The 10417-nt window shown below is 68.4% G+C and overlaps 1 protein-coding gene across 1 annotated transcript; it reads left to right on the top strand.

Annotated features, from left to right (window-relative positions):
- On the top strand, nucleotides 1-10135 carry LOC138100959 (retinol dehydrogenase 5-like). The gene is given in 6 exon segments (XM_068998796.1): nucleotides 1-32; nucleotides 2663-2809; nucleotides 2811-2982; nucleotides 4748-5006; nucleotides 7115-7278; nucleotides 9893-10135. Coding segments are annotated over 5 exon segments (963 nt in total). The 5' UTR covers nucleotides 1-32; nucleotides 2663-2665; the 3' UTR covers nucleotides 10117-10135.
- Nucleotides 10136-10417: the final 282 nt, after the last annotated feature.

Here is a 10417-nt window from a genome sequence, read left to right as displayed (position 1 = left end):
TCGGCCACCCGGCCCCGGCCAGGCCGGCCAAGGTGGGTCTGGGGTCCCTCGGGGGGCTCGCGGTTCCCACCCCCCTCCCCCCGCCCCCAACTCTCAGGAGAGGTTTTGGGGTCCCGGGGCAGGGCAGGGACCCCCCCGAACCCCCCCCGGGTGGGACAGAGGAGGCGGAGCCCGGCCGGGGTCAGTGCTGAGTGACCGCTCTGTCCACCCCACACCTGGGGGTGGGGGGAAACGGGGTGAGACCCCCGTGGGCTGGGGGTCCCTCCGGGCTCCTGGGGGGGTCACGCGTGTCCCTTGTCCCCTGTAGGTGTCCCCCCCCCCCCCCCCCCCCCCCGGTGTGGCCGTACCTGGTGGCACTGGGGACCTGAGGACTCTGTAGGGTCAGGGTCGGGGTCCGGGCAGGGTGGGGGTCTCTCCAAACCCCACTCGGGGTACGGGGGAGGGGTCCTGGCGGGGGTCCCAAGTGTCTCCTGCCTCCCACAGACCCCCCCTCCCCAACCGTGTGGGGGGCGCTGGGGGGTGAGAGGTGAGACCCCCGTGCTGTGGGCAGGGTGGGGGTCCCTCTTCGGGGTGCAGGGTGACCTTGGGGGGGGGGGGGGTTCCACGCGTCCCCTGTCCCCCCCCCCAAGCCGTGTGGGGTGGCACTGGTGGCACTGGGGGAGTCACACAGGGTGGGGGTCTGGGCAGGGTGGGGGGCTCTCCCTCGGGGGGCACAGGGGTGACCCTGGCGGGGGTCCCACGCGTCCCCTGTCCCCCTGCAGGTCCCTGGCACTGGTGGCACTGGGGCAGTCACACAGGGTGGGGGTCCCTCCCTCGGGGGGCACAGGGGTGACCCCGGCGGTGGTCCCCGCTGTCCCCCCCCCGCAGGCCATGTGGCTCTACGTGGCACTGGTGGCACTGGGGCAGTCACACAGGGTGGGGGTCTGGGCAGGGTGGGGGTCTCTCCCTCCAGGGTGGGGGGTCCCTCCCTCCGGGCTCCTCGGGGGGCACAGGGGTGACCCCGGCGGGGGTCCCCGCTGTCTCCCCGCAGGCCATGTGGGGTGGCACTGGTGGCACTGGGGGAGTCACACAGGGTGGGGGTCCTTCCCTCCAGGGTGGGGGTCCCTCCCTCGGGGCTCCTCGAGGGGCCCAGGGACCCGTCCCCTGTCCCCCCGCAGGTCCCCGTCCCTGGCACTGGTGGCACTGGGGGAGTCACACAGGGTGGGGGTCTGGGCAGGGTGGGGGTCCCTCCCTCGGGGGGCACAGGGGTGACCCCGGCGGTGGTCCCCGCTGTCCCCCCCCCGCAGGCCATGTGGCTCTACGTGGCACTGGTGGCACTGGGGGAGTCACACAGGGTGGGGGTCCCTCCCTCGGGGGGCACAGAGGTGACCCCGGCGGGGGTCCCCGCTGTCCCCCCCGCAGGCCATGTGGGGTGGCACTGGTGGCACTGGGGGAGTCACGCAGGGTGGGGGTCCTTCCCTCCAGGGTGGGGGTCCCTCCCTCCGGGCTCCTCGGGGGACACAGGGGTGACCCTGGCGGGGGTCCCACGCGTCCCCTGTCCCCCCGCAGGTCCCCGTCCCCGGCACTGGTGGCACTGGGGCAGTCACACAGGGTGGGGGTCCCTCCTTCCAGGGTGGGGGGTCCCTCCCTCGGGGGGCACAGGGGTGACCCCGGCGGTGGTCCCCCGCTGTCCCCTCGCAGGCCATGTGGGGTGGCACTGGTGGCACTGGGGCAGTCACACAGGGTGGGGGTCTGGGCAGGGTGGGGGTCTCTCCCTCCAGGGTGAGGGTCCCTCCCTCCGGGCTCCTCGGGGGGCACAGGGGTGACCCCGGCGGGGGTCCCCGCTGTCCCCCCCGCAGGCCATGTGGGGTGGCACTGGTGGCACTGGGGCAGTCACACAGGGTGGGGGTCTGGGCAGGGTGGGGGTCCCTCCCTCGGGGGGCACAGGGGTGACCCTGGCGGGGGTCCCCGCTGTCCCCTCGCAGGCCATGTGGGGTGGCACTGGTGGCACTGGGGGCAGTCACACAGGGTGGGGGTCCCTCCCTCGGGGGGCACAGGGGTGACCCCGGCGGTGGTCCCCGCTGTGCCCCCCCCGCAGGCCATGTGGGGTGGCACTGGTGGCACTGGGGGAGGCACACAGGGTGGGGGTCCCTCCCTCGGGGGGCACAGGGGTGACCCTGGCGGGGGTCCCACGCGTCCCCTGTCCCCCCGCAGGTCCCCATCCCTGGCACTGGTGGCACTGGGGCAGTCACACAGGGTGGGGGTCTGTGCAGGGTGGGGGTCCCTCCCTCGGGGGGCACAGGGGTGACCCTGGCGGGGGTCCCACGCGTCCCCTGTCCCCCCGCAGGTCCCCGTCCCTGGCACTGGGGGAGTCACACAGGGTGGGGGTCCCTCCCTCGGGGGGCACAGGGGTGACCCCGGCGTTGTTCCCCCTGTCGTCCCCCCCCCCGCAGGCCATGTGGCTCTACGTGGCACTGGTGGCACTGGGGCAGTCACACAGGGTGGGGGTCCCTCCCTCGGGGGGCACAGGGGTGACCCTGGCGGGGGTCCCCGCTGTCCCCCCCCCGCAGGCCATGTGGGGGTGGCACTGGTGGCACTGGGGCAGTCACACAGGGTGGGGGTCCCTCCCTCGGGGGGCACAGGGGTGACCCCGGCGGTGGTCCCCGCTGTCCCCCCCCCGCAGGCCATGTGGCTCTACGTGGCACTGGTGGCACTGGCCTGGGCTCTGGGCTGGCTGGTGCGGGACCGCCGGACGCTGCCCACGGTGACCGACAAGCACGTGTTCATCACGGGCTGCGACAGCGGCTTTGGCAACCTGCTGGCCCGGCGGGCTGGCCCGGCGTGGCTACCGAGTGCTGGCCGCCTGCCTGACCCCGCAGGGAGCCGAGAGCCTGCGGGGGGACAGCGGCGGGGGGCACCTGAGGACCACCCTGCTCGATGTCACCCGCTCCGACAGCATCCGCCGGGCCGCCGAGTGGGTGCGGCAGGAGGTGGGGGAGAAAGGTGAGGGGCAAGGGGGGGAAAAAAGGGGGTCTGGGGGCTTGGGGAGGGGATGGGGGGGCACGGGGGGCACGGGGGGACACGGGGGGAAAAGGACCAAGAGAGGGGATGTGGGGGAGGGCGGGCACGAGGGACACGTGGGGGGAAAAGGAGGGGATGGGGGGCAAGGGGGATATGGGGTGGCCCAAAGAGGGGCTGTGGGGCAGGGGGGGACATGGGGTGCCCCAAAGAGGGGTTGTGGGGCGGGGGGGGGACATGGGGTGCCCCAAAGAGGGGTTGTGGGGCGGGGGGGACATGGGGTGCCCCAAAGAGGGGTTGTGGGGCAGGGGGGGGCATGGGGGTGCCCCAAAGAGGGGCTGTGGGGCAGGGGGGGGCATGGGGTGCCCCAAAGAGGGGCTGTGGGGCGGGGGGGGACATGGGGTGCCCCAAAGAGGGGTTGTGGGGCGGGGGGGGGGACATGGGGTGCCATTGTGGGGGTTGTGGGGCAGGGGGGACATGGGGGTGCCCCAAAGAGGGGCTGTGGGGCAGGGGGGGGGACATGGGGTGCCCCAAAGAGGGGCTGTGGGGCGGGGGGGGGCATGGGGTGCCCCAAAGAGGGGCTGTGGGGCAGGGGGGGGCATGGGGTGCCCCAAAGAGGGGCTGTGGGGCAGGGGGGGGACATGGGGTGCCCCAAAGAGGGGCTGTGGGGCGGGGGGGGGCATGGGGTGCCCCAAAGAGGGGCTGTGGGGCAGGGGGGGGCATGGGGTGCCCCAAAGAGGGGCTGTGGGGCAAGGGGGGACATGGAGGGGGGGGGGTCCCAGGGGACAATGGGGGTGCCATTGTGGGGGTCCCACCCTCTGTGTCCCCACCAGGGGACAATGGGGACAGTCTGGGGGTCCCAGGGGACACTTGGGGTGCCATTGCGGGGGTCCCACCCTCCGTGTGCCCACCAGGGGACAATGGGGACAGTCTGGGGGTCCCAGGGGACACTTGGGGTGCCATTGCAGGGGTCCCATGGGACAATGGGGACAGTCTGGGGGGTCCCAGGGACTCTGGGGGTGCCATTGTGGGGGTCCCACCCTCTGTGTCCCCCCAGGGCACATGGGGATAATCTGGGGGGTCCCAGGGGACACTGAGGGTGCCATTGCAGGGGTCCCACCCTCTGTGTGCCCACCAGGGGACAATGGGGACAGTCTGGGGGTCCCAGGGGGCTCTGGGGGTGCCATTGCGGGGGTCCCACCCTCTGTATGCCCCCCAGGGGACAATGGGGACAGTCTGGGGGTCTCAGGGGGCTCTGGGGGTGCCATTGTGGGGGTCCCAGGGGACATTGGGGGTGCCATTGTGGGGGTCCCATCCTCTGTGTCCCCCCAGGGCACATGGGGATAATCTGGGGGGGTCCCAGGGGGCTCTGGGGGTGCCATTGTGGGGGTCCCACGGGACAATGGGGACACTCTGGGGGGTCCCAGGGGGCTCTGAGGGTGCCATTGTGGGGGTCCCAGGACACTCTGGGGATAGTCTGGGGGGTCCCAGGGACTCTGGGGGTGCCATTTTGGGGGGTCCCACGGGACATTGGGGACAGTCTGGGGGGTCCCAGGGACTCTGGGGGTGCCATTGTGGGGGTCCCACGGGACAATGGGGACAGTCTGGGGGGTCCCAGGGACTCTGGGGGTGCCATTGCGGGGGTCCCACCCTCCGTGTGCCCACCACGGGACAATGGGGACACTCTGGGGGGTCCCAGCGGACACTGTGTGTACCACTGCGGGGGTCCCCCCCTCCGTGTGCCCCCCAGGGCTGTTTGGGCTAGTGAACAACGCGGGCGTGGCCAGCCCCATCGGCCCCACGGAGTGGATGGACATCGAGGACTTCCGCCGCATCATGGCCGTCAACGCCTTCGGGGCCATCGAGGTCACCCTGCAGCTGCTGCCGCTGCTGAAACGGGCGCGGGGCCGAGTGGTCAACATGTCCAGTGTCCTGGGGCGCGTCTCGGCCAACGGCGGCGGCTACTGCGTGTCCAAGTTCTGCGTCGAGGCCTTCTCGGACAGCCTCAGGTGGGTGCTGCACCCTGGACGTGCCAGGAGCCCTCCGGCCACACCCTGACCCCCAGGACACAGCCGGACCTGTCTGGCCATGCCGTGACCCCTCTGGCTACCTCCTGACCCTTCTGGCTACCTCCTGACCCTTCTGGTTACCTCCTGACCCCTCTGGCTACCTCCTGACCCCTCTGGCTACCTCCTGACCCTTCTGGTTACCTCCTGACCCTTCTGGCTACCTCCTGACACTTCTGGCTACCTCCTGACACTTCTGGTTACCTCCTGACCCCTCTGGCTACCTCCTGACCCTTCTGGCTACCTCCTGACCCCTCTGGCTACCTCCTGACCCTTCTGGCTACCTCCTGACACTTCTGGTTACCTCCTGACCCCTCTGGCTACCTCCTGACCCTTCTGGCTACCTCCTGACCCCTCTGGCTACCTCCTGACCCTTCTGGCTACCTCCTGACCATCTGGCTACCTCCTGACCCTTCTGGCTACCTCCTGACCCCTCTGGCTACCTCCTGACCCTTCTGGCTACCTCCTGACACTTCTGGCTACCTACTGACACTTCTGGCTACCTCCTGACCCCTCTGGCTACCTCCTGACCCTTCTGGCTACCTCCTGACACTTCTGGCTACCTACTGACACTTCTGGCTACCTCCTAACCCCTCTGGCTACCTCCTGACCCCTCCTGCCACCCCCTGACCCACTCTCAGGCGGCACTTTGGGGTCAAGGTCAGCATGGTGGAGCCAGGGTTCTTCAAGACCAACGTGACGGACCTGGGTGGTCCTGAGCCCTCTGGCCACCCCCTGAGCCCTCTGGCCACCCCCTGACCCCCTGACCACCCCCTGGCCACCCCCTGACCCTCTGGCCACCCCCTGACCCCCCTGACCCCTCTCAGGCGGGACATGCGGCACTTTGGGGTCAAGGTGAGCATGGTGGAGCTGGGGTTCTTCAAGACCAACGTGACGGACCTGGGTGGTCCTGACCCCTCTGGCCACCCCCTGACCCCCCTGACCACCCCCTGACCCCCCTGACCACCCCCTGACCCTCTGACCACCCCCTGACCACCCCCTGGTCCCCTCTCAGGTGGGACATGCGGCACTTTGGGGTCAAGGTGAGCATGGTGGAACCAGGGTTCTTCAAGATTGGCATGACCAACCTGGGTGGTCCTGACCCCTCTGGCCACCCCCTGAGCCCTCTGGCCACCCCCTGACCCTCTGACCACCCCCTGGCCACCCCCTGACCACCCCCTGACCCCTCTCAGGCGGGACATGCGGCACTCTTGGGGTCAAGGTCAGCCATCGGTGGAACGGGGTTCTTCAAGACCTGGGTGGCCCTGACCCCTCTGGCCACCCCCTGACCCCTCTGGCCACCCCCTGACCCCTCTGGCCATTCCCTGACCCCCCTGACCACCCCCTGACCCTCTGGCCACCCCCTGACCACCCCCTGACCCCTCTCAGGCGGGACATGCGGCACTTTGGGGTCAAGGTGAGCATGGTGGAGCCTGGGTTCTTCAAGACCAACGTGACGGACCTGGGTGGTCCTGAGCCCTCTGGCCACTCCCTGACCCTCTGGCCACCCCCTGACCCCCCTGACCACCCCTGACCCTCTGACCACCCCCTGACCACCCCCTGACCCCTCTCAGGCGGGACATGCGGCACTTTGGGGTCAAGGTGAGCATGGTGGAGCCAGGGTTCTTCAAGACCAACGTGACGGACCTGGGTGGCCCTGACCCCTCTGGCCACCCCCTGACCCCTCTGGCCACCCCCTGACCACCCCCTGGCCACCCCCTGAGCCCTCTGGCCACCCCCTGACCACCCCCCTGACCACCCCCTGACCCTCTGGCCACCCCCTGACCACCCCTTGACCCCTCTCAGGCGGGACATGCGGCACTTTGGGGTCAAGGTGAGCATGGTGGAGCCGGGTTTTTTCAAGACCAACGTGACGGACCTGGGTGGCCCTGAGCCCCCTGGCCATTCCCTGACCCCCCTGACCACCCCCTGACCCCTCTGGCCACCCCTGACCCCTCTGGCCACCCCCTGACCCCTCTGGCCATTCCCTGACCCCCCTGACCACCCCCTGACCCTCTGGCCACCCCTGACCACCCCCTGACCCCTCTCAGGCGGGACATGCGGCACTTTGGGGTCAAGGTCAGCATGGTGGAGCCGGGTTTTTTCAAGACCAACGTGACGGACCTGGCCGCGCTGGAGGCGTCGCTGCGGCGCTGCTGGGAGCGCCTGGAGCCCGAGACCCGCAGCAGCTACGGGGAGCACTTCCTCCCCCAGTGTGAGTGGGGCGGGGGCTGTGGGGCACGGCCCCGAACCCCTGGGGCTCCCCCCCGGACCCCAAATTCCAGCGTCCAGCCCTGCCTCAGTTTCCCCCTTTCCTGCATCCCCCAAATCCCAAATTCCGGCATCCCACCCCTGCCTCAGTTTCCCCTTTCCTGCATCCCCCAGACCCCAAATTCCAGCATCCCACCCCTGCCTCAGTTTCCCCCTTTCCTGCATCCCCCAGACCCCAAATTCCAGCGTCCCACCCTGCCTCAGTTTCCCCCTTTCCTGCATCCCCCAAACCCCAAATTCCGGCGTCCCACCCCTGCCTCAGTTTCCCCCTTTCCTGCATCCCCCAGACCCCAAATTCCAGCGTCCCACCCTGCCTCAGTTTCCCCTTTTACTGCATCCCCCAAATTCCAGCATCCCAGCCCTGCCTCAGTTTCTCCTTTCCTGACCCTTTTCCACCTCCCAACTCCCCCAAACCCCAGCATCCCACCCTGCCTCAGTTTCCCTTTTCCTGACCCTTTCCCAACTCCCCAGACCCCAAACCCCGGCCCTGCCTCAGTTTCCCCTTTCCTGACCCTTTTCCCACCTCCCACCTCTCCCAATCCTCCCACCCCTGCCTCAGTTTCCCTTTCCCACCTCCCCCAAACCCCAATCCCCATCCTCCCACCCCTGCTTCAGTTTCCCTTTTCCTGACCCTTTCCCAACTCCCCCAGACCCCAAACCCCACCCCGCCTCAGTTTCCCTTTCCCACCTCCCCCAATCCCCATCCTCCCGCCCCTGCCTCAGTTTCCCTTTTCCTGACTCTTTCCCACCTCCCCCAAACCCCAATCCCCATCCTCCCAGCCCTGCCTCAGTTTCCCTTTCCCACCTCCCCCAAACCCCAAACCCCAGCATCCCCATCCCTGCCTCAGTTTCCCCTTTCCTGACCCTTTTCCCACCTCCCACCTCTCCCAATCCCCATCCTCCCGCCGCTGCCTCAGTTTCCCTTTCCCACCTCCCCCAATCCCCACTCCCCATCCTCCCACCCCTGCCTCAGTTTCCGTTTTCCTGACCCTTTCCCAAGTCCCCCAGACCCCAAACCCCACCCCTGCCTCAGTTTCCCTTTCCCACCTCCCCCAATCCCCATCCTCCCGCCCCTGCCTCAGTTTCCCTTTTCCTGACTCTTTCCCACCTCCCCAAACCCCAATCCCCATCCTCCCAGCCCTGCCTCAGTTTCCCTTTCCCACCTCCCCCAAACCCCAAACCCCATCCTCCCGCCCCTGCCTCAGTTTCCCTTTCCCACCTCCCCCAATCCCCATCCTCCCACCCCTGCCTCAGTTTCCCTTTCCCACCTCCCCAAACCCCAAACCCCAGCATCCCCATCCCTGCCTCAGTTTCCCCTTTCCTGACCCTTTTCCCACCTCCACCTCTCCCAATCCCCATCCTCCCACCCCTGCCTCAGTTTCCCTTTCCCACCTCCCCCAATCCCCACTCCCCATCCTCCCACCCCTGCCTCAGTTTCCCTTTTCCTGACCCTTTCCCAAGTCCCCCAGACCCCAAACCCCACCCCCGCCTCAGTTTCCCTTTCCCACCTCCCTCAATCCCCATCCTCCCGCCCCTGCCTCAGTTTCCCTTTTCCTGACTCTTTCCCACCTCCCCCAATCCCCATCCTCCCACCCCTGCCTCAGTTTCCCTTTCCCACCTCCCCCAATCCCATCCTCCCGACCCCTGCCTCAGTTTCCCTTTCCCACCTCCCCCAAACCCCAATCCCCATCCTCCCGCCGCTGCCTCAGTTTCCCTTTTCCCACCTCCCCCACTCCCCATCCTCCCGACCCCTGCCTCAGTTTCCCTTTCCCACCTCCCCCAATCCCCATCCTCCCGCCCCTGCCTCAGTTTCCCTTTTCCTGACTCTTTCCCACCTCCCCCAAACCCCAATCCCCATCCTCCCAGCCTGCCTCAGTTTCCCTTTCCACCTCCCCCAAACCCCAAACCCCATCCTCCCACCCCTGCCTCAGTTTCCCCTTTCCTGACCCTTTTCCCACCTCCCACCTCTCCCAATCCCCATCCTCCCACCCCTGCCTCAGTTTCCCTTTTCCTGACCCTTTCCCAAGTCCCCCAGACCCCAAACCCCACCCCCGCCTCAGTTTCCCTTTCCCACCTCTCCAATCCCCATCCTCCCGCCCCTGCCTCAGTTTCCCTTTTCCTGACTCTTTCCCACCTCCCCCAATCCCCATCCTCCCGCCGCTGCCTCAGTTTCCCTTTTCCCACCTCCCCCAATCCCCATCCTCCCGACCCCTGCCTCAGTTTCCCTTTCCCACCTCCCCCAAACCCAATCCCCATCCTCCACCCCTGCCTCAGTTTCCCTTTCCCACCTCCCCCAAACCCCAATCCCCATCCTCCCGCCCCTGCCTCAGTTTCCCTTTCCCACCTCCCCCACTCCCCATCCTCCCGCCGCTGCCTCAGTTTCCCTTTTCCCACCTCCCCCACTCCCCATCCTCCCGCCGCTGCCTCAGTTTCCCTTTCCCACCTCCCCCAATCCCCATCCTCCCAGCCCTGCCTCAGTTTCCCTTTCCCACCTCCCCCACTCCCCATCCTCCCGCCGCTGCCTCAGTTTCCCTCTCCGGGCGCTTTCCCCTGCCCAGACCTGCGGGTGCAGCGCCTGCTGCTGTCGCTGCTGTGCGACCAGGACCTGGCCAAGGTCACCGACTGCATCGAGCACGCGCTGCGGGCGCAGCACCCGCGCAGCCGCTACAGCGCCGGCTGGGACGCCAAGCTGCTCTGGCTGCCGGCCTCCTACCTGCCCTCGGCCCTCGTGGACCTGGCCCTGGCCCTCATCCTGCCCAAGCCGGCCCACAGCGTCCACTGAGAGCCCCCAGACCCAAATAAAGCCCCCCAAGGTGGGGGAGAAACAGCCCGAACTCGTCCGGCCTTGTTCTTGCTCGGGGTCATGGGTGGAACAGGGATTTGGGGACACTGAGGTGCCACGTGTGGATTTGGGACATTGAGGTGGCACCTGGAGCCCCATGGACCTGGCCCTGGCCCTCATCCTGCCCAAGCCGGCCCACAGCACCCATTGAGAGCCCCCAGACCCAAATAAAGCCCCCCAAGGTGGGGATGAACACCCCGAACTTGTCCGGCCTTGTTCTTGCTCGGGGTCATGGGTGGAA

Source organism: Aphelocoma coerulescens, unplaced genomic scaffold, assembly GCF_041296385.1.
Source record: "Aphelocoma coerulescens isolate FSJ_1873_10779 unplaced genomic scaffold, UR_Acoe_1.0 HiC_scaffold_175, whole genome shotgun sequence".
Lineage (NCBI taxonomy): Eukaryota > Metazoa > Chordata > Aves > Passeriformes > Corvidae > Aphelocoma > Aphelocoma coerulescens.
The sequence above is the reverse complement of the archived record's forward strand: the minus strand, read 5'-3'. Positions and strand labels throughout refer to the sequence as shown.